At 47.6% G+C, this 24,396-nt stretch overlaps 1 protein-coding gene across 2 annotated transcripts; it reads left to right on the top strand.

The window, feature by feature from the left end:
• Positions 1 to 1,624: 1,624 nt before the first annotated feature.
• Positions 1,625 to 23,290, top strand: LOC106658118 (serine-rich adhesin for platelets). 2 transcript variants are annotated; one of them, XM_014379940.2, is made up of 14 exons: positions 1,625 to 3,830; positions 4,870 to 5,015; positions 5,115 to 5,309; positions 5,391 to 6,009; positions 10,324 to 10,845; positions 16,454 to 16,733; positions 16,814 to 17,049; positions 17,132 to 17,266; positions 19,218 to 19,540; positions 19,641 to 19,786; positions 19,868 to 19,953; positions 20,023 to 20,141; positions 20,212 to 20,428; positions 20,495 to 23,290. In XM_014379940.2, exons 1-14 carry the CDS (start codon positions 2,495 to 2,497, stop codon positions 22,930 to 22,932), a joined length of 6,798 nt encoding a protein of 2,265 aa, XP_014235426.2. In that variant the 5' UTR covers positions 1,625 to 2,494; the 3' UTR covers positions 22,933 to 23,290. The 2 variants fall into 2 exon arrangements, with proteins under 2 accessions (XP_014235426.2, XP_014235424.2); XM_014379938.2 differs by having other exon boundaries at positions 20,492 to 23,290.
• Positions 23,291 to 24,396: the final 1,106 nt, after the last annotated feature.

Genomic DNA, 24,396 nt, shown 5'->3' with positions numbered 1-24,396 from the left:
TACCGAGATTGTTTTTTTTTTCGAGATCGTCTCGATGAGCTTTGATTTCGAGCTTTTTTTACGCGCGTCCACTCGGAGAGAGAGAGAGAGCTTTCAATCTCGATAAATTCAATCTTGTTCGCGGATTCTAAATTTGTTTATTTATCGACTCGCTCGCGCGTTACTCGGCGGTTCCGAGTAATTTCGTCGTTATTATTATTTTATATCTGAAAAAGAGCCCGTCCAGATTCGACGATTTTTGTAAATTTCGTTGAAAATCGCACGCGATACACATATATAACGTATAAATAGTTCTCTCTCTCTCGTGCGCGCATTCGCATCGCGTGGAATATACATCCAGAAAATACTGGGTCCAATCAAGAAACGTCAACTATTTTCGGTTCAAATACTCTGCTCTCTTGACTTCTTCTCTCTCTCTCTCTCTCTCTTTCTCTGTGCTCTATAGCTATATTCGCGCAATAAAGATACACATACAACACTGCAGAAATACTCGAGCGCGCGGAATGTATACCCGAAGAGCAGAGAAAGCTATACGTAATACAAGCTTGAATGAGCGGCAGCGCGTATATTTCTATACCAAAAACCGACTTGTATACATATACGTACACTTTTATATTATTACGTTATATTCGACGCCGGAATTTCCAAATATTATGCCGCACCCTATATAAGCGGTGTGCCGTGCACTACACTCGCGACGGCAGTGGCAGGTACATACGTATATACAAACTAATTTTAGCCGCGCAAGCACACGAACACGAACACGAGGTATAAAGCGACGATCGCGTTTGCCGAATGAATTATTGTTATTATTATTATTTTTTTTTTAACTGCAACGCGAGCCCAGAGAGAAGGAAGAAAAAAGAGAGAGAGAGAGAGGCATATACATGCGTGCGCGGTTGCATGTATATCAATCGATCACTTCTCGAATTCTAATTTTAGCCACTCGAACGAGAATAGAATAGCTCTCTCTCTCTTTCTCTCTCGTCTCTTTTCTTTTTTATTCTTCTTTTTTTTGTTGCTTCGTTCAAGTACCCGTTGGCTGTGATGGCTCTTAAGGTCACGTTGAATTATTTTTCACTCGACGCGCATTCAACGCGTTTCGTCCAAGCGCAGTTTTCCGGCTCGGCGTGTATATATATACAAAAGCTCTGCGAGAAGAAGCGCCGAAAACGTTAGTCGCTGCTCTCGCGAGTATTCGTCACGGCATAAATAGCCCGCGCGCGCGCACGCGGAACTACTCAACGTCGAGCGAACTCCGAGAATCGGTAAAAGCGAAAGAAAAAGAAGCAAAAAAAAAAAAGAAAAAGAATGAAAAGAAGCGAAAAATTTCCCTCGCTCTTTGCACAAACGATATATAGTGGGGGGCGTGGAGTTGGATAAACAGTGCGGCGAACAATGCGCGGCTCTTTCCAAATTTAATCGATCCGCGGTGTGTGTATATAAACGAATTATATACTCGCAAAGTCATCGTGCTTGTGCGCATATACGTATATGCGCGAGATCGGCATTGCAGCGCGCGCGCCCGAGTTTATATATATAATACGATACAGCGTGTTACTACTACCAGCAGACCGAACTCGCTGCGCTCGGTAGTTGCACACGAGACGCGCGCGAGGCGAAAGCTCGAGTCGCTGCTGCGCCGATCGGCGAGTGCGCGAGCTTTTTCAGTACGACGACGATCGCCCGACGAGGCGCATATAAATTCGCGTACGTACGCGCACGAGATACGTGCGTATGCGCGTTTCGCACGCAGACCATAATACCATACACACACTGGTCTCTCTTATTCTCGAGGCGACGGAGCAGCGACGCGAAACATGCCGGTAGCAGCAGCAGCAACGGCGGGGCCGAAAATAAAACCGCGCGCCCATAAAGTAGCGTAGCAGCCGGAAATCGTCGCAGCGGTACACACGCACACACACACACACACACGCACACCGACTCGATCTCGTATGCGCTGTGGTGCTGCTGCTGTAGGGCCTGTTCAAACGTAACATCGTCGCACGCGTAACGCGCGTTTCAAAGCTCGGAGTAGACAAATAGGAGAAAGCCTAGCCGGCGCTGTCTATTAAACCCGCGCGGGCGAGCTTGCGCGCCGACACCGGCGGCGGGCGTGAAAAAGTGATTCGCCGGCCGAGAGACATAAACGTGTTGTGTACAGTGTGTCGTCTATCCGGTCCAGTGTGCAGTATTATTATAAAAAAAAACTCGCGGAATTCCCCGAAAAAAAAAGAAGAAGAAGAAGAAGAAATTGATTCGACGTAGCGAGAGCCATTAAAAATAAAATCCGCGCAGTGCTTTTCGAGATGGCACTCGGATAGTATTACACAGTGACGTTATATAGATATAAGCGTGTACATAATCAATAGTGAATAGGCGCAGTAGCGTGAAAGTGAAATTTTTGGGGCACGAAGAGAAAAGAAGAAGCAAGTGTCAAGTGCAATCGCGCGTATGTGTATGCAGCGAGCGTGCGGATCGTTTTACAAGTGTAATGGCCGACGAAAAAAGCCGCGGCGCCGAGATCAACGAACGATCGGACCGCGCGTCGACCGCGATCAAGTCCAGTAAACAGTGTAGCAGTAATAATAATAATAATAATAATAACGATAACGTTAGAAAGATCAACGATAAAATTGATCGACGATCGAGAAACGGCAAGAGCACGCGCAACACCAACAACGGCAACAACGTTAACGACAACGGGCGAGTTCGCAAGCGCAAGCGTCGCTTCGAGGCCGGCCCCTCGACGCCCGAGAGGCTACCGACTCCGCCACCGGATCCTCGGGCGCTCGAGAAGCGACGCAAATCCCTCGAGGTCGTCGTCGACGCGAGCGAAAGTCAGCGCCCCGATGGCCTCGAGTCCGCGTTCCAGCAGCTCGCCGAGTGGCACTCGCTGTGCGAGCAGATGCTCGAGCTGCGCGACGGCAACGCTCGGCTGTTCCAGCGGGTGCGCGAGCTCGAGCGCTGCAAGGTCGCCCGGCTGATCGAGTATTACCTGGCGCGGTGCGAGGCCGAGGTAACGTACGATGACGCGAACGAGCCCGAGCCCGATTACGCCACCGACGAGCAATTGAATTTTCAATCGTCCGTCATAAGCTCGATTCTCGAGCAGTCGTCTTCGTCGAGTCATCATCAGCAGCAGCAACAGCAGCAGCAGCAGCATTCGCACGAGTCTTCGGCCCCGTCGCCGTCCGTCATGGCAGCGGTTTGGCCCACGTCGCTCTCGAGTCAGGAGCAGCTCGGCAACAACGTCGTCGTCTCGCGCGCCAAGAGCTTTCGCAGTCCGGTGCTGCGCCAGCGCAGCCGCTCGATCGGCGAGGTGCAGCCCGCTCTCGGCCTCGCCAATCACAACGGCAACAAGCGCTCCAGCTGTCAGATACAGTGCGGCGGCGGCGGCGGCGGGCCCTACTACGGTGGCAAGAGCGGCAAGCGCAACTCCATCGTCGGGCCCATCGTCGGCACATTTAGCCCTGGCTCCACCGGGCCCAAGGTCAGCAAGTGGACCAAGGTCAAGGCCGCCTTCAAATGGGAGAAGGCCAACATGGGTGTAGCCGCGCAGCCGCCGCAGAGCTTCAGCAGCATCGTCTTCGAGGCCATCGAGCGCGAGGCGGCCCAGCGACAGCTGCAGCAGCAGCAGAATCGTCTGAAGCCGCCCGAGACAACGACCGCAACGGGGCTGCAGATCGACAACGTCGCGACGACCGCCGCGACGACGACGGCGACGACTACGCCGAATTCGGGCTCGTCGCCGAGGACTTACGAGCACTCGGGACCGCCGAGTCCCGGCAGCATATCGTCCTCGTCCTCCATCGACGATATTTTTGACAGTCAGTATTTCTTTTTTTTTTTTTTCTCAAATTCATATTTTCTGTACGATCGAGGTCTTTTTCGATACCGAGAGAATTATACGCGGAAAGAGAGTCAGCGGCTCGGGGTTTTACGAGTTTTACGCGTATCTTCCGTTAGATCGTTTTAATCCGAAATGATTATTTTAACGAGTTCTTCTTGATATTTTTTTTAAAAGTGCGAGAAACATCGAGTCACGTTCCATACTCATGACGTACTCGAAAATACTTCGTATTTTAGAAAAGCTCTCTATACATCTAGAAAATTTAAGACGAAATTACCGGGCTGCAAAAAATTTATTACAGTGCCGAGCGCGCGAAGCTACTTTACACAAATATTACGATTATTTTTTTCTCGGTTGAAACGACAGTCGTTAAATGCGTGTGCGTGTGTTATACGAATGTTAAAAGCTCGCAGCACTATGACAACCCTATGATCGCCGAAATATCCTGCGATGGAAAAAAAAATAACTCGCGGTATGTAAACCTTCGTTGAAATAACATTTTCGTATATCCGTGAAAAAAAAACCGTTCGTTAAAACAGAGAGACAGTGAAAAACGCGCAAGATTTGGCATTGAAACGAGTCGGGAGATTTGTTTTCCGCGATTTGTTGAAACGTTTTTCTATCAGCACTCTCTCTCTCGACTCGATTGTGCAAACAATCGCGAGCGCGAGGGCCTCTGGCACGCGAGTGAGCAGAGAAAAAAAAAGATGTAAAAGAAAAGAAAGAACGATTTATCGTATACGCTCGTGCCAGCGGCAGCAACGCGTTTATTACAACCATAATAATTATAATACGCACAGGCGCACGCGTAAGACATTTAATGCTGCACGAGAGCTTTTTATGTATGTCGAAAGAATTTTCATTTTTTTTTTTTCGGGGGTAATTTTAATTTCACTCTACGTTAACACGCGTGACGATTTTCTGTCAGCCGGCTGTCTTTGACTGCTGTAAAACAATGATAATAACGTACATAATTTGAAAATAGTTGACGGTAAAAATGAACGATTTAAAAATAGGTCTGCGCGAGAGGAAAAGCAGCAAGAGTCCTGGTATACGAGAGACGATCGCGGTTCAGCAGCATCTGCGGCGATGCAGCGGTGCCTCGTACGACGGCGAATTCGTCGTACCCTCGGCGAGACACGGCATCGCGCAACTGTCCAGGGTAAAAGAAAAAAAAATCAAACTTTTTTTTTGTGCAAACGAGCTTTTTATTCGTGTCAGCGATGAACTTGATGGATTTTGTCGTGTTGTGTACGCGCAGGACAGTATGCTCTGCAGACGCTCGGACCCGAGCCGCAGAACGGCCTGGGGCAAGGTCAAGGAGATCATTCAGTCGCGCAAGGAAAGCTACCGACGACCGATTCCGCCGCAGCAGTCGCAGCATCGGCTTGGTCCTCGAAACAGCGAGGACGGCTACTCGATCTCCAGCCTCGAGTCGTCGGAAATATTGAACGAAGTTAGGTCGACCCAATCGCCGATCACGACACACAGTATGCCTGTAGTAACGATCGTTGCTTCTTTTGCTTTTCATCCACAGACGGTGGGCTCCGATCAGAATCTGAAGCAGCAGCAGCAGCAGGTGTCGCGATCGCAGACCACCACCAACGCGACGAGTATCTGTTTGGAGGTGCCGTCCTCGTCGGCGTCGCAGACGAGCAAACCGGCGAGCCCCGTGGCCGAGGTCGATCTCGAGCCGAGCTCGCGACGTCTCACCCCGACCCTCACCCTCACTCTGCCGTCCAGCGAGGAGCTGCGCAGCGTCTCGTCGCCCGAGTCCACCTCGCCGAGGACTTCGCGGTCGTTTCATCATCGTCGTCATCGTCAGCACTCGAACTCGGCGACCGACGCCTCCGAGAGATCGCCCTCGGAGGACCCGGACTCGACCTCGTCGGCGCCCAAGCGACAGCCGTGCAATCGTCATCGCTACGGCGTCGCCATTCCGACGAGGCGAAAGTCTCTGATAACGATGTTCCCGACGTCGTTGTCGTCGGCAGGCATCGATGGCGGAGGTAACTCGTCGTCGAAGCCGCAGCAGCAGCAGCAGCAGCAGCATCTCCAGCGCCACGACTCCAAGTGGAACAAAGTCAAGCGGGCCTTTCTGTCGGGCGCGTCCTCGGTGCCGCCCAGTCCCAGCCGCATCTCCTCCTTCTTCGACGGTGAGCAGCAACGATCGAATCGATCAATCCGTTTTCCGTTGGCTGCCGCTCTCCTCCCTCTCCTTCTTGCTGCACGATCTCTGCAACTCCTGCCCATCCATGTCCAGCCGCTTCAAAAAGTCGCGCGCCCGCACCTCGAACCGCCTCATGAATTTCTCGGCCTCGGCGAGATTCTCGTCGAGCGCCCGGGCCTTCATCGCCTCGGTGTGTTTGATCTCTTCGCGCGCGTGATGCTGCGCGTGATCGTAGATGCAGGCGGCCTGCTTGTGCGCCTCGGCGATGCACGCGAGCATGTCTCGGCCGCTGCGGCTGCCCCGGCACGTCTGCACCAGCCTCACCAGGGTGTTGGTGCGCTCGTGCACGCAGTCCGCGAGCTCGGCGAGGCGCCTGTTCACGGCCAGCCGGCCGGCCGCGTTCTCGCACTCCCACGTCTGCGCGAGTGAACGAATAAACGGGGATTATTCCTCGATCGGCTGCCAAGCGCGAAAATTTCCGTATAACGGTACCTGGAGCTTTTCGTTGATTCTCAGGCCGATCGAGTAGGCCTCCTTTCTTCGCTCGCGACCGCACACCAGGCTCAGCTTCTCCAGCTCGTCGACCCTCTGCTCCAGCTCGGCGAGGTGCTTGCTCCTGGCCGCCAGCTGGGCCTTGCTCATGTCGATCATCCGCGCGTCCAGATCGCCGATTATCTTCTGGCTCTCGCTCGCCACGAAGTCGTTCAGGCTCTTGGCCTTGCAGCGCACGTCCTCCATGGCCCGTCTGAAGGCCTCGGCCGGATTCTTCACCTCGTTCTCGCACTACGATCCAAAAATTAACTTTTGATTCGATCGCGTATAGCTAAGCGCGCCGAGGGGCCGTTGCCCTCGTAAAGTCGGTGTGCGTGTTATAGCGCGCGCGGAAATCGGTCGAATAAAGTCGTACACTGGACTCTTTTATACGGGCTAAAACGACTGTGGCCCCTCGCGCCGTCGTCGTCGACGCAGCTGCTTCGACGCTATACATCATCATAATAGTACACGAGGCGGGCACGCGTTGAAAGCTCCGCGCGATATACGCCGCGTATAAGGTATACACGCGTGATTCATTTATCGCCTCGGCCAATCGAATCCGTGTACGTACATACGCGCGCGTTAATTATCTCTCTGTCCGAGAGAGACGGATTTAACCCGAATCGGAACTGGAGCTTGCGGAGGCGCGGAGCTTTTTTTACAGCCTCGAAGGGATATCGTTAGTTTTTTTGTCATCTTTACCGGTCGATTCGGGCAGGGATCGGGCTTGCACTCGAGCTTCGCCGACTGCGGACACTTGCTCGCCGCCTCCTTGAACTTGCAGAACTTCTTGCCCAGCGTGTTGATGGTCTCCTGCGGCCGGGGACAGAGCACGCCCTTGACGGCTGCCACGCGGGGCGAGCTGCTGAACAGGACGCCTCGCAGAAGCCGACCGGCCCAGGCATCGTTGTTATTGTTACTGCTATTGATGCCATTGACGACGAGAAGATTTTTCGACGATGACGTGGATAACAAGAATTTCGAGCACCGCGACAGCATCTTTATTATTCCGAAATAATGGCGTTGGTTTTTTTTCTTCTTTTTGGGAGCTTTTTTGGTATATAAGTCGCCGCGCGAGATAACCTCACATCGTTGTTGTCGCGGTGCGCGTGAGTAGCCGGTGACGCGACGATCGATTTATCACCTCGCGCGCGCGCGTGATCGATCGCGACAAGCGACTGTTTCGCACACGCCCCGCCACAGCGTTCAGTTGGCCGCCGCCAAAACAAACACAATGTATATTATTGTATTAAAGCCGCGCGCGCGAGAAAATATCGTATTACGCATACACGAGCACGGATGCGGGGCGTATAATACTAAAGAAGCGTTGTTATTCTTTTTCGCTCTCTTTTTCTTCTTTTCCGATCATACGATCGCTGCAAGCTCGCTCGGTTGATGTACGCGCAGTCCGAGATGTTTCGTTGAAAAAAAAAATATCGAGTTGAGCGATAATAAATCGAGTACGTCCATCTTTCTACGATTTCTTACGATAATAATGCAAGACACTCGAAGATCGCGTTGAATACAAAAGCCAAAAGTCAGCGAGAACGAGGATCAAAGGCGGTGCAGGTCGATAACGATCGACGACTAAATACGCACATCGCTCGGCTCGATATATTGTTTATAACTGCTCTCGGCGCACGGAAATGTAATGTTTTTATTATATACGAGCTTTTTGGAGCTTCGAGTGTACGATAAAGCTCGGACACAAGCGCGGCGTGTCTGGCAGCCGCACTAGCCTTTCATAATATATATATACGCGAGTTCGTTAAATTAGCCACGCGCGTTTACGACTCTTGAGCTCTCTCTGGCTTTCGAGATTTCGTGGAAAGACGTGGACTGAAGCGCGCGTGTGCGTGTGTGCACGCGGAATGCAGCTCCGTACTCTGTGTGCTATACACTTTTCGTGCCCTCGAGAAAGGAAAAACACATTACTTAATATGCGCATCCATTCGATGCGTCAGCTCGACAGTTGACAATGAGAGCGCCAGAGAGAGAGAGCGCGCAGTGTCTTTAAGACTATTTTGCGCAATAAAAGCTGCTGCTACTTGATTTATGAGCTTTAAAATGATTACGCGAGCGCTCGCTGACGTTTCAATACTGCAATCGCGCTCAAGTATATAGGGCCTATAATACACTTTGCATCGCGCGAATGCCATTGCAGATCGTAGAAAATATTTACGTTATTGCTCGATGTAAAAGTGGAGGTGAATTCGATTTCGAGTAAAATCATGAAAATCGATGTAATATTCGAATTAAATCTAATGATTTTTTTTATGAATTTCTAATAATTTTTAAGTTTTAAGTATTATTAACTACTAACTAAATTTGAGAAAGAGTGCTTCATTGACAACGCATTAAAATGAGTTACAATTGATAAGTGAGCGAATTTTCAGTGATGCTTATATATATGGGCTTAAATCGCGTCAACTGTCCCCCCTCTTTTTGTTTTGATTTTTCATATTTTATTCTGCTTTCCAAGAGTGAATATGAAAAAATGATTGAAACATGATTTTTTATATAAAATTGGATGGGCAATTCAAATTTGATGTCAAAAATCATATTCATAAACTCCAAGTACCTTAATTCCCAAAAAACAGCTTCAGGGGCAAAAATAAACATGTTCGTATCCAGCGATATGGCCAATATTGTAATATGTTCATCGATACACCAAAATACAACTTCTGATAAATTTTGGTAATTGGCAGACAAACAGAATTCATTATTGAACATGATATGAGTCAAGAATAGAGAAAATCTAGAGAAAAACCATGTTTTTTGACACATATGAAGGTCAATAATGAATTCTGCTCGTCTGCCAATTACCAAAATTTATCAGAAGTTGTATTTTGGTGTATCGATGAACATATTACAATATTGTCCATATCGCTGGATACGAACATGTTTATTTTTGCCACTGAAGCCGAAATTTAGAAATTAAGGTACTTGGAGTTTATGAGCATGATTTTTGACATCAAATTTGAATTCCTCATCAAATTTTACATATAAAATCACGTTTTAATCATTTTTTCGTATTCACTCTTGGAAAGCAGAATAAAATATGGAAAATCAAATTACAACTCTGATCCAAGGGGGGGGGCGACAGTTGATGCGATATAGCCCATATACAGCATTGATAAAAAATTAGACTTGAACGAGAAATGCTTAAATTTGTCGACGCCCATTTTCGACACTTTCTGATTTCGTTTCTGTTTGATCTTCTTTATTTTGAAAATCAGAAATTACTACGTACCCCTTCCAGTCACAGCTTGTAATATTCTACGGTCTGAAAATTCATTGACATCATTTCGAATTTCGAAACCAAAAAAATTGAACGATGGGTTTCATCTGTTTGTTGATTAAATTAAGCCCACGGCCCTAGGATGAAACCAAGAAAAAGGGGAGGTACTACTTCGAGGAATGGCCGCGAAAATATATATATATAAATTTTCACTTTGTCACTTGCAGGTTAACGAATTATGGGATGCTCGCCATCTAGCATACTGGCTTTAATTATGATTCCCGTGATTTTTTTGTACAACTAACGCAAAAACTCAATCGCAATTGAAGCATTAATTTTCGGCTATGATTTCATATGAAAGTACCTAACATTCACTGAAGATCACTTTAATTTTAATTTCTAATTTTACATTAAATCCGCCTTAAATTATATTTTTTTTTCAACAGTGATTACATTTCGATATTACCGAACGAATCATTGAAATCAACCGATCAAAATTAAGAAAAATCCATTATTACTGCTTAGAAACCGACGGCGGTGGCGGCTACTCGGCCTCGGCCGAGGACCTGGACAACAACAATTACGGCTGCTCGGGCGGCGGCGCCAGTCCCACCCACGTCCAGACGGACATCCAGCGCAACGCGCAGATACTCCACGACAAGCTCAGCGTCGAGTTCAATCGCAAGATAGTCGAGTGGAACAGACTCCAGCAGCAGAAGCATCAGCAGCAGCAGCAATGCGGCAGCAGTCGGAGCGTGGGCACGACCTCGCCCAGGGACAAGGACTCGGCCAACATGCTGCTGATGGGCGAGGAGCAACTGACCCCCGAGTTCAAGAAGAAGCTGCAGGAGTGGAAGCGCATGAAGAAGGGGACGACGTCGACGACGACGCAGGGTGGCGGCGGCGCGGCGACGACCAGCTCGCCGGACAATCAGCTGTTTCGCAAGCGGCTGAGCGACTGGCAGATCTGGCGGACCAACGGCAAGAGCTCGTCCAGCGGCGGCGACAACAACAGCAGGGAGCCGGCTGCCTCGTACAGCGAGATCGGTAAGATGTTTTAATAACGTTTTTTTTAAATCGTGCTCGCATTCGTCGGAATGGTCGAGCGAAGATTTATGTGTATACAAAAACGCATGAGATGAAATGAAAAAAAATCAGCGAAATATAACGGCGCGCCTGCGTGCGTGTACAAGATGTGTACGACAATAGTGACAATAGTACACGGGCTAGCATGGGACAGAGTCCCGACTTTGTCATATATGTTTACGTTTTTCCCGCGCGTCGGATCTAAGTGTCACACTGTACTAATCGGAGCTGTCTCTATCGCACTCGTTGCAAGACATGCCTCCCCGCTACGAGGACAGTAGCAGAAAGACCCAACTGCATTTAGTATCTTTTATACAGGCTCGCGCGCGTGTTTACATTTTTCACACAGATGATCGTAGAGTCGCGCACTGTATGATAATAGTCGGTACGCTTTACGGCCATAAATCATTGCGGCGACAGTGTGTATTTCGTGCATCGAGTGCAGTGCAACGACCATGGCCCTAAACAATCTAGACAGCTTGACGAGGATGAAAGCCATGCGAGAAGAGATCAATTGGTGGATCGAGGACGAGCGAGCCGAGCTCGTGCGTCGACTCAACGACCTGCTCGGCGCGTGGCGGGGCAAACTTCCGAATCTCCGCGACGTCTTTCTGAGGCAAGAGATCGACGGTCTTCTCTGGGAAGCTACGAATTACCGAGGCAGTAGCTACGACGTGGATCATCCGGGAGAGAGATTCGTCAAATTCGTGGCTCGCAGCGGCTACAGGGACGAGCCCGACGTCGACGGCCGAGACAGCAAGCCGCTGTGTCGTCGCGCCACACCGATACATCGCGCGGCCAAAGTCGTCGCGCTTCCCAACAGAGACGGCGTGATCCGCGAGCTGTTCAAGATTTACGACAGATTCGACGCGAACTACGGCGACGACACGGGCCTGACGCACTTCCACGTGGCCTGCATGTCCGGCTGCGACGACGTGGCCGAGAAATTTCTCAAGCTCGGCCAGGATCCCAATCTCGTTTGGGCAGAGACGGGCGACTCGTTGCTACTCTTGGCTCTGGACCGTCGTCGCTACAAGGTGGCCGAGCTGCTGCTGAAGAACGGCGCCGATCCTAACGCGGCGCTGCCCGATGATGGATGGACTCCGCTGCACAGTATCTGCGCGAGGGGCCCCGACGACGAGTCGGCGGCTGCTTTCTTGAACGTGTTCTTCGACTACGTCAACGACAAGATGCAGCGGACGGTGCCGGACGTCGACGCCCAAAACGACTCGGGCGACGCACCGTTGCACCTGGCTCTCGAGCGCGGCCACAAGAAGGTGGCCGAATGGCTGCTGACGAACGGCGCCGCTGATCCGAATTTGGCCAACCACAGAGGCTCGACTGCTCTGCACGTTGTTTGCGAGAGAGGCGACGCGGACTCGCTGAGGATGCTGTTGGAGCTCGGCAAAGAGAGTCATCGACCGCCGGTGCTCGTCGACGCGCGAGACAACGAGGGTAACACAGCGCTGCACTACGCCCTGCGTCGTGGCCACCGCGACTCGGTCGAATGCCTGCTGCGAAATAACGCCAGCCCAAATTTAGCCAACGAGAGCCGAGAGACGCCGCTGCACGTCGTCTGCAACCGAGACGCCGACGACGACCTGGTGGAATTGTTTTTCAAGATAAGCGACGAGATTCAGCGGGAGGTTCGGATCGACGCACGGAACAAGTGGGGCTGGACGCCGCTGCAATTGGCCGCGGCGAGTCTGCTGCCGAACGTCGTCGAGGCGCTCCTGGATCGTGGCGCCAAAGCGACCGACTTCGTTTTTCCCTACACGAGATATTTCGGCGACGGATTGCTCGAGAGACGGCGCCACGCTGATCGAGCGTCGTCGCGGTATTACTCTCGATTTAGTCTGGTGCTCGACGCTCTGATCGTCGTCGAGCGCCTCGAGAAGAGAGGAGGATACGAGCTGGACCGCTGCGGCGCCCTGATGATAGCGGAGATGTTCGACAAGTACGAAGTGTTCAAGACGTCGGTGGATCTCGAGAAATGTTGGTACGACGACGAGGAGTTCGCGAAGAGAGCGAAAGAATTGAAGATAAAACCGAGCCTATCGATCCACGACCTGATAAAGTTGCCACCCACGGAAGCAGCGAAATTACTCGCGCACGAGGACTACTACGAGTTCGCGGACTCGATGACGTCGCGGCAGCTCCCGGAAGAGCACGAGGTGGTTTGCCTCGCGTACCTGTGCGAGATGCGATCGAGAGGATTTTTACGGCGTTGGACACTTTATCCTCTGATGGAGCTGACTCGCCGTCGATTGTCGATTCTTAGCTGCGACATGATCTTGGATAATCTAATGAACGAAGATTTGTTGAATGTTTTTTTGGCGGCTACGGACCCATATTTGTGATAGCGATGAGCATATTTTCAGTATTTTTCGATGTATGATGTTAATTAATTTCGTTTTGTTTTTTCATATTATTTCCATTTTTTTTTCTTTGTAATCGTTACCTTTAGTTGATACAAGACGAGTAGGGCGCTGGCTCGTGCAGTCAGCCCTGCCGCCACGCAGTGCTCCATCCACGAAGAGTATCAAGTCTTTATTTGTTAGCATTCTGCTAGCTCGATTCTATACCGCTGACCGCAGCGAATGTAAGCTCGGCGCTGCAGGCCTTTGTGCGACGTCTCTTTCTCTCTCCTCTCTGGGAATGCCGCTGCGTCAATATGCGTCGTTCGCTCGCGCTCAAGCTCGTGTTCCATGTATAGTGCCAGTTTCGTGCGAGTTGCTCAGTCGAAGGACCACACACAGACACAGTACATACGTCAAGACATCGCAGCGCTAACAAAGAAATATCGCATTGGCCTCGCAGCGAGTGATTCTCGTCAAAAACAAAAGTGAAATCAATAAGGTATCTTAAATCATTTGTGACCGTGTATTGTGTTGTGAGTGCAGTGCTAAACGATGGCCCAAAGCAATCTAGAAATTTTAAAAACATTAAAAACGATGCGAGAAGAGGTTAATTGGGGGATTGAAGAAGAGTGGAAAAAATTTCTCAATCAACTGTACTGTTTCTTAGTAAATAGAGATTGGAATGGGAAACTTCCTGATCTTCGGGACATTTTTCTGAATGAGGAAATTGACAATATTCTCATCGGTGCCATAGACCACTGGTATTTTCACGACGATAATTATCAAGTGGATCAATTGGTCGATTTTATGGCTCGAAGCGGCTTCAAGGACGAGCCCGACGTCGACAAGGACGGCCAGCCAGTGTTGCGTCGTTTTACTGCTGTGCATTTTGCGGCTAGACAAAAGGGTTGCTTGGGCTTAGTCCGTATTCTTTTTAAAATATACAACAGGTTTGACATAAATTACATTGACGAATCTGGGTTTACGCATTTTCATGCGGCCTGCAAGAGAGGCTCTAAAGATGTCATCGAAAAGTTCCTCGAGTTTGGGCAGGATCCCAATTGCCTCGTGCCAGAAACAGGTGATTCGCCTCTACATTTGGTTCTGAAATTTGTGCATGATCGTGATAGAAATGCGCTTATCGAAGTACTGCTGAGAAATGGCGCCGATCCCAACTTAACCAACAACGACGGATTGACTCCCTTGCACATTATATGCAGCATCGAAGACTATGATAACATAATTAAAAATTTATTCGAGTTATTCATGACTAATGTTGAATGTCATCCAGTGTACTTCGATGTTCAAGACAAATCTGGAGATACCCCATTGCACGTGGCCCTGGGCTCGAAGTCGGGTGACACGTCGGGATACATGGTTTTGGGCTGCGTTAAAAAGGAGTTGGTCGAATCGCTTTTGGAAAAAGGCGCCAGTCTGAACTTGGCCAACGAGGAAGGATCGACACCGTTGCACATTATTTGCAAAAGTAAATCTTATTATACTGATCAGAATTATGTCGAATTGACGAAATTATTCTTCAAGATAAATTTGGAAAATCGTCAGCTGGTGCAGATCGACGCTAAGGACAAGTTGGGCCGGACGCCACTTCAGTGGGCTGTGGCGAATTTTTTGCCGGATGTGGTAGATGAACTCCTGAATCACGGTGCTGATCTGTCATGCTTTGTTTTCCCCGCTGACAGTTACTTTGGTGATAGATTTAGCTCGAGAAATGATTCTTTTCTTGTTTTCGCTGAATGTAGAAATAATTTGTATGGTAAGAATTATTTGCATCAAGCGACTGGTGCTCTGGCCGTGGTCGAGCGTTTAAAGATGAAAGGATACGAAGTGGACCGAAGCGATGTCCTTACAATCATGAAATTTTTCGCCAAGCACGGATTTTTCGAGCATTCAGTGGATCTTGATAAGTGCTGGTATGAAGACAATGACTTCGCGAGAATTGCAAAAAAGCAAATGATGCGTTCGGATCTGTCGCTATACGACCTGGTCCGCTTTCAACCCGAAGATGCGGAAAAATTATTCACGTATACTGATTACTACAAATTCGTGCAGAAGATTACTTATTGGCGCCTCCCTGAAAAGAGCGCTGTGGCCTGTGTTGTGCATCTGTACGAGCAACTATTCCGACGATTTTTCCAACGATCGACACTAGATCCTTTCTTGGAGCTGACGAGCAACCAATTGCCAATTGTTTGCTGCGAAATAATCATTGAGAAGCTAACGTTCAAGGATCTGTTGAATATTTGCTTAGCGGTTGCAGTCCAAAAATTGTGATGGCAATAAGCATATTTTCAATATCTACTTTTTTTATGTCAATTATTATTTAATGTCTGATGTTATTGAATTTTGTTTATTTTCAATGTTAATGTCAAATAAATCAATTAAATCAAAATTGAATCATTAATTTGTTTAGAATTGTTTTTATTCTTATTTTATCTACCCTCTGTGCCTACTGACTAAATTAATCAATCAAAATAATATAAAATTAATGGATCCGCTAAAAAAATTGTGATTTCAGTGCACGAGCAAATATAATTTTTAAATGTAACTTTAAACTCATTTAAAATTTATCATTATTTAAAGAACGCAATTTATTTTTAAAATCAATGATCAGCTGTTGACCGCAGTTAGACGTGAAACTCGAACAAAATTCCACAAAATAGCTAAACTGGCACTTCTGACGCCAATGTATACAATAAGTCACAATGACCAGAAGTATTGTGCGTTTATTCCGCGAGTTTCAATCTATTTAAAGAAATTTTAAACGATAATGCGCAGGCATCATTACACGTATATTATACACACTCGACGCGATTTAAAATTATTATCATGATTATTTTTTTTCTTCCGCGGCGAGCTTGAACAACAGATGAAGCTCTGACTCTCCGAGCAACCGAGCTTGCGATATTTTTCGATATTGAGGAACGTAAAAACTGATTGACGTATACGAGTTATTTTTATCCTTCGCGGTAAATTGAACACTCCGTAAATAAATGCTATATAATAACGGCCGTTCGAAAAGAATACGAGAACGTGAACTCGAATTTTGCATTGTTTGTCGAAAGTAAAAGAGCCGCGATTTTCCGGGATCGCGTGAAATACAATTCTCTTTTTCGTTTTAATTACGATCGATGAATTTTCAAGCACAAAAGAAATTGACTCGAAAATAAACGTGATGATGTGTGCTGCAGGTAAGACGGGCGTGTCGGAAGAATTTCTGAAGAAGATGGAGGAGTGGAAAAAAATCAAGTCCGGCCGCTCGGACTTCGAGGAACAAAGTGGCGGTAAACAAAAGCATCAGCAGCCGCGTCGATCGAGCGACGCGACGCCACCTCGAGCCAACTTTCGAGATCAAGGATGGAGCACGATCGAGGAGGAGGAATTTCAGCCTCTCGACAAATTCATCCGCTCGTTGGAGCTCGAACAGGCGAGAATGGAAAAGCAGAGGGAAAAGCAGCGGGAAAAGTCAAGGTGATTACATCGTCATCGCTGTTATTATTAATCGTCGTTCGAGCTTTTTTTTTCGAGTAATATTTTCACTTCGAAATTAGGCAAAGAGAGCTGAGATCGCGGCGTCTGGCGGCCAACAGCAACAACGTCAAGAAAGAGATCCTGGTTCAAACGTCGACGGGCAGCTACCTCAAGTTCCAGGGCATCTCGCAGGAGTTCAAGAAGAAGATATTCGAGTGGGAGAGGAGTCGGGGCATCGCGCCCGAGTCCTCGACGCTCCAGCTGCTCGATCCCATACAGAAGACCTACTCGTGCGACGAGAGCCTGAGCTTCAAATGTGCGCCGGGTTCTAGATACATTCGTTATCGAGCCTCAGATTTTTCGCAACTCGATTACATTCGTTTTCCTCTGCTTCACAGACAAAAATCACCCGGCGGTTTTGAAGCGTTCCAAATCCATGAGCAGCGTGACGGAGAAAGATTCGCGCGAGGAGGCGGCCAATCGACAGGCGTCGTGCGTGTCCTTGACCGATCTGACGAATCTAGAGAAACCAGGTACCAAAAAAAAAAGAATAATACTTGCGATGGAGATCTTCCCTGACCCTCCGAATCACAGGTCTTTTCCAAACATTTTTTTGGGGTTCCCGGGTACGTATTAAGAAAATTCCTTAAGCTTAGTTGGTTCTATTGGACTTCGAAGTCTATTTTAGAAATCGTTTTCTATTTTATTCACAAACCATTGTGGCTTTCTAAATAAATAAGGAATATTTTGAAGAAAAAAAATGATTCAAATGAGTCAAAAATATGTCTGAATCGGTTCAGATTTTTAGAGAAACGAAGAGAAATGTAGCTGAAATGATAATATTATCCGCGACTTAATTTTTTATCATCATATAAATGTAAAAAAGTGTACATCTTTTTACAATAAAAGTAAGCTTACATATTTATACATATTCTGAGAATATTTACAAATCCCGTTATAACGTTAATATAGAAATAATCTACTTTTTTGACATATATGCTATTAAAAAAGACCTTCGTCCAGACTTAACTTAGCGTCTGTTATTTCGTCGAAAATTAATTTGTAGTTTTCTATATGAACAGCTCATTATTTTTTACATTACTTTTAATGTAAAAGTAAACAAAACAATTCCTCTTACAAGTGTCGTCACTTGTAAGAGGAAACAAAAATAAGAAATTAAGAGAAGATTTTTAGAGATCGTGTATGAAGTCCGTAAGAAACTCGTCAAATTTTGACCTCTGGATTCAAGTGATTCTTTGACTAATTATAAGGTTTTTCATTCTCGGACGTTTTTTTCCGAGTTGAAACATCAATCACAAAAATTATTGAGTAAAAGAGAAAACGAATTGTAGATATTGACATCAAGACCCAATAAAACTAACTAATCATAGGGAACTTGTTTATTACACGGAGAAAAAAATATAATAAATATTGTTAGAATTCACAGTAAAAATTACTATAATATCTAGTAAAGAGGTGACATCGACACATTTTAGTAATTTTTACTATTCAATGTAGGAAAAATTTATTGTTTTGAATTCTATCAAAATTTCCTATTTATTACAGTAATTTTTATATTATGAGTAGTAATGTTTCTTGTTTGAATAGTAACTTTTCTTATACAGATTAATAATCATTGATATAAACTGTATTAAATTTTCCGTGGGTTAATGAAATTTAGAATAAAAATTTTTTTTCATTAATCGATTGATTTGATCTCATTGGAGGTTTGAAGGCGTATTTTTTGAATGACAATTTTGGAAATTTCATTATTTTCGGGACTAGTCGTATCAAACTCTAACCGCACGCTCGCTGTATTTTAATCCTACCTAATCTAAGTAACCTAATACTACTACTAATCGCACGCTCATATAGTATAACATGTTATTAAGCTTGATCATTGTGTTTTCATCTTCTATATATAGTAAGCTGGTTCAAATTTTAGCCACTTGCGGGTATGCAAAGCGACATCTAGCCATGATATTGGAAGTTCATTCACACAAGAAAAGTTACTGTACGCATAGCAAATTTTGCTATACAAAGTGTACTTTTTCGTGCTTGTACAGCAACATTTGCTAAGATCGTATTATTTAGTATTATGTTTCTTAACATATAATATGTAACTATAAAATAAAATTTACTACAGTAAAATTTTTACTATACACTATAGCAATTATTGTACCGAGTTTTATTAGAATATTTAATACCTTTAAGAATATTTGTTTTAATATTATCAAAATTCCTGATAATAGATCGATGTTACCTCATTACTATTTAGAATAGTAATTTTTACTGTGAATCCTAACAATATTTGTTGTATTATTTTCTCCGTGTATACATCAAAACACCCCAAAAATTTTTTGGAATTGATCCGCGATTCTGCGGTGAAATGATCTCAGCCGTATAATAAGTTTCAGTTAGCGTTTAATTTTTACCTCCATTCCCATGTGTATCGCTTCTTTTTTCCTTTTCCTTTTGCAAAAGCCATTTTGGAGCGAGCGCAGAGATGCGAATCGAAGCGGACCGAGCTGGTGGATCAGGATCAGGTGGACGAGCTTCTGTCGCTGACGAGGGCGGCGGGAATCGACTCGGACGAGCCCGAGGCCGTGATCGTCGACATCGAGGACGTGATCGAGGAGACGGCCAGTCCCATGGCCAAGTTCCAGCCGCAGCAGCAGCCCGTCTACTCGGTGCAGACCAGCGTGACGACGAGCATAGCCGTGCCCGTGGGCACGGTGACGGCCAGCCACGAGCCCGGCCCGCTGATACTCGTGCGCCGGGACGACGACCGTCGCGAGGCTCATTACGTACGGCCATATTATATCATAGATAATATAACGATGACGATGCATATGGACTCGAGTAGGCGGGTATAATTTGTTTTGCCTTTTTTTTTTCTTATCCCAGAAAGATCATGGACGTTACAAGAAGCGAACGGAGATGATGGAAATCGACGAGATCGGAAGAGCGGCCGCCGTTCAGGAATTCGAGCAGCAGCAGCAGCCGCCGTCGAATAATGACAGCACCGAGGTGCACGACGAAAACCGAAAGAGGTAAACACGTTCAACGTCATCGCGTTCGCGTTTCCTTTCAAAGTTATTTACTCATATAGTTTGTATACACAACGATTTCAGAAAATTCAAGACCACCGAGACGAAGGTTTACGAGACCATCGTCGAGGAGGACGCGGCCTGCTGCGCCAGCTCCGTAGCCGCCACGGGTAAGTGCCCTTTTCGCACGCAGCAGCGCTCAATTTTTTAACGTCCAGTCTAGAATATTTTTGTTCCAGGCGAGGAGTATGAGGTGGCGAAAAAGAAGCCACCGCCGCAGCCGCCGTCGCCGTCGCCCGGTGAATCCGCCAGCAGCCAGTCCGACGTCGCGACGAGCTTGGAGGCTAAATTGGACGAGGTAGTAATGAAAATTGTTTCTCATAACAGTTGTTACGTAATACTCGAAAAATCTATGCGTTCCCGTTTAGCTTCTCAAGAAAAGTACGTCGGCGAGGGCAGTAGCGGCGGCAGATTTCAAGGATCGCGAGAGGTCGATTTCTCAACGGATCAATGAAATGCTACCACGGGTCAACGGCGACTCCGAGATCTTGGATAAGTCGAGGGCTAATAATTTCACCTCGTACAACGTGCCCTTGAAGAAGAGCGCGAAGAGCACCGCCATATACGTGGCTGATGAAACCAAAGGTATACTGCGTAAACCGTAACAAATTCGAAATGATAATTTTTATTTTTTGCGCGTCGACTTAGAAGTCAGCAGCAGTAGCAGCGAAGGTGCGAGAAAATTACACGACTTATACCGTCCCGACAAGGATCAGACCGATGCAGCGGCGGCGACGGAGGACGACGTCGTGATCACGGTGAACGACAATACGCGCCAGAAGAAGGTCTTGAAGACGCGTCGACTGACCGACACCCAAGTCGGCTACGAATGGCGTCAACAACAGCAACAGCAGCAGCAGCAGCAGCAGGCACAGCAGGACACGGCTGGGGCAGCGATCACGGTCTCGAAGTTCGCCGAGGTGCCGAGCGTCGAGCGCATAATCATCAACGAGGACACCCTGAACAAGATCGTCGTGCCCACCGCTTCGAACGAGAGGATCTCCAGCTCCGAGGACGGCCACGGAGGTGGTGAGGTGGTCGCGACGCGACATTCGTCCGCGGCAGCGCTGCGCGAAAACAATTGCAGCGATCGTCGCCGGATACGCGACGGCAGCGGCGGCGGCTCCAATAAGGAACGAGCGAGCGGCGGCGGCGGCGACGTCAAGCCCGAGTCGACGAACGTCTTCGTCAAGACGAAGCGCATCATCTTCTCGCCGTTCAGTCGGCGCAGCAACAAGGACAAAGCAGCAGCAGCAGCAGCAGCAGCTGAAAACGAAACTAAGAGAGAAGAGCAGCCGGTAGTAGCGGCAACGAGCGATAGTAAATCCGCCAACTCTTCGCCGGCCGTGACAGCTCGTCCAGGAGTAGTCCAGCAGCAGTCGAGCATTCAGAAGAGCAAATCCAGCCACGACTGTCCGTGCATCGGGGATCAAACGAAGCGTCCGCCGCTGCCGCAGTCGCCGATACTCGCGCGCAAGGATTATCATCATCATCATCAGCAGCAGCAGCAACGGCGCAGCTCGCCCAAGGACGCGCCCGCGCCGAGCATACGCAAGATGATCCAGCGCTACAATCAGAAGCTGCAGGAGGACGCGAGCAGTCCGGCGAGCAGCGGCAGCGGCTCGCCGATCTGGCGCTCGCCCACCAGCGAGCGACGCGTCAGGCAGCAGATGGAGAGGTACCAGGAGGAGGTGAGCCGAGCCCTGGCCACTGGCACGACGGCGGCGACGACGGCGAGGCCGGGTCATGGCGTGGAAAAGAGCGCCAGTACCAGTGTCGTGATGCAGCAACAGCGACAGCAACAGCGACAGCAACAGCGGGTAACCGAGATTCCGAAGAGCAGCAGTACGACGACGATGAGCAACGAGGAAGACGAGCAGCAGCAGCGGATGATGATGACGAATCAGGAGAGGCGAAAGAGCAGCCTGAAGAACGCGGAAATTTTCAGCAACATACAGCAGAGCTTGGCGCAGGAGTACACGATTTTGCCCATCAAGAGTAGCTGCGACTCGCTGCTGCCGGCGGAAAATGCGATCGACGATACCGTGGCCGTTGACGCCGCTAAAGGTTCCGTTCAACAGTCGACGGAGTTCGTGGTGCAGGTGGCCACCGCGGCAAGCGGCAACAACCACAACGAAGTAGCAGCAGCAGCAGCAGCAGCGACGAGCCTCGGTAACATATCACCGGAGCTCATCTACAAGCTCGACGCTCTGTCTAGCGCAGCAGCTGCGGCGTCGTTGACTCGGGATCAACGATACTCGCTGCAGACCGACACCGATCATAATCATCATCATCAGGCCAATTACAAGCGCTTGTACCACCCGAGCGAGAACTCGACGACGACGACGACGCCGTTGCGTTGGGTCCGAGCTCAACGCATCAAGCAGGCCAAGGACGACTTTTTTTCGCGCGAGCCCAACAACTTTTATCCACTGTGCAGCGTTAGCAACAGCAGCAGCAACGCGACGACGACGACGACGACGGTCGAGTCTCGTTTTCGTAATCGCCACAGCGACACGTTGACGACGATGAACGACAACGCCGAGACAACAACAGCAGCAGCAACAGCGACTGCAGCCTCGAGCTCGAACAGCGAGTTCGTCAAGTCAGCGAGCGCCGGCATGATCAACGTCGACTCGCGCACCTATCAGCGACTGTCGAGCGCGTCCTCGGCCTCGAACGACAACAACAATATCACGCATTCCATTAACAAGATCGAAAAGAGCAGCAGCAGCAGCGGCGGCAACACGACGACGACGACGACGAGTTCGAGCGTGGTCGAGGTCACCGGGACACTCAGCAGAATAGCCAGCAAATTTCGCCGTGCGAAGCTCAAGCGCAGCGGCGGCGCCAACAAGGACAGCAGCAGCGGCGGCAGCGGTGCGGCAGCCGGCGTCAAGATGAACACCGTGTCGATGCTCTGCCGGCAGAGTCTGCTCGTCGATTTGCATCCGGCTGCGGCCAAGGAGACGTCCAGCAAGAGCTGCCCGACCTCGCCCGCGCCCCTGCACAGGACCGACGACGACGACGACGACGACGACGACGACGTCTACAGGGTTAGATACAAGAATCATCGGGACAGCAACTGAGGCAGAGCCGCCGACGATGATATTTATTTGTCCTGTGTGTAGGCTGTATATAGGCTTGTACATATATATAATTCACGTAGGATTTGTAATTTTCCTTTTTGGCAATAACGCACTGCTATATGTAATCACCGATGTGCTTTCGATTTATCATAAATTTATATTCTCGAGGATGGATCGCGATACTCGTTTCGCGTGTCGAGTTTGCGAAGCGTGTTGTAAGAAAATAATCATCCTTTTCGGTGCTTTACGTAAAACACGCGTACTTCGCAATTACGTTTTTCTCATATCTTAGAGATGTGAAATATTATTTAGAATTTCGCTACTATCGATTTTTTAACAAAAATGAAGAGAAATGGAGATGAAATGATAATTTTATCCATGACTCAATTTTTTATCATTATATAAATGCCAAAAAGTGTACATCTTTTTACAATAAAAGTAAGCTTATATATTTATACGTTTTCTGAGAATATTTACTAATCCCATTATAAGGTTAATATAGAAACGATCTACTTTTTTTGCATATATGCTATCAAAAAAGACCTTCGTCCAGACTTAACTTATCGTCTGTTATTTCGTCGAAAATTAATTTGTAGTTTTCTATACGAACAGCTCATTATTTTTTACATTACTTTTAATGTAAAAGTAAACAAAACAAATGTAATGTTTCATTCCAATTTTAACATTTTGATTAAAAACGACTGGTTCAATACTGTTTTAGTTTTTTCGTTGGATCATAAAAATTCAATTATAATCAACTTCAGCCTCAGCCGCTAGGTGGCGAGTACCCCTTAATTCGTAATCCTGCAGGTGGCAAAACAAAGTCAACGGTTTAAGTAGATCCACGGTCTGAATATCGACAATTTCTGATGTCGTGAGATGTCAATTGACGATAAGGATGATAATTAAGCTCTTTATCGAGCCTCAGACCAACATTTTCAGCGTAATCTTTGACCACATTTTGCGACGGGTTTGTTGTTGATAGCTTTGCAGGTTGGTTGCCGCCACCATTTGAACTGTTGACAATACGTCTTAATCATTCTAGAAAAAAACGATATCAATTAAAGCTGCTGTGACTTTCAAACTTACAGTACCTTATTTATAATAACATTTTACGATGCAAATTTATATTTATCTATATTATACTCACTGATAGGGACGTATTTTGATACGTTAACATCCTTTTCATAATTATCGAGCCGAAAAGATAATCATCACTTTCACTTCGGACCCCTGTAATAAACACGTGCTCAGGATGAAAATCTTCATCAGCATCCACGGGTTGCCTATCGAGCTTTAATATTGCAGTGATAAATCGCACCTTCAACGTGCATTGCGTATTGTGAGTGCAAAGAGTCAACTGTCATCAACTGTCGTCGATCGAGATGACGATTGGGAATTATTAGTTCCGCTAAAAATCTACTTTGATTTTATCGTCACTTGCAAGAGGTAAATAAATCAAGT

Source organism: Trichogramma pretiosum, unplaced genomic scaffold (genome assembly GCF_000599845.2).
Source record: "Trichogramma pretiosum strain Unisexual culture from Peru unplaced genomic scaffold, Tpre_2.0 scaffold144, whole genome shotgun sequence".
In the NCBI taxonomy this organism is placed as follows: domain Eukaryota; kingdom Metazoa; phylum Arthropoda; class Insecta; order Hymenoptera; family Trichogrammatidae; genus Trichogramma; species Trichogramma pretiosum.
Note: the sequence above shows the minus strand (reverse complement) of the source record. Positions and strands in the feature narration are given on the sequence as shown.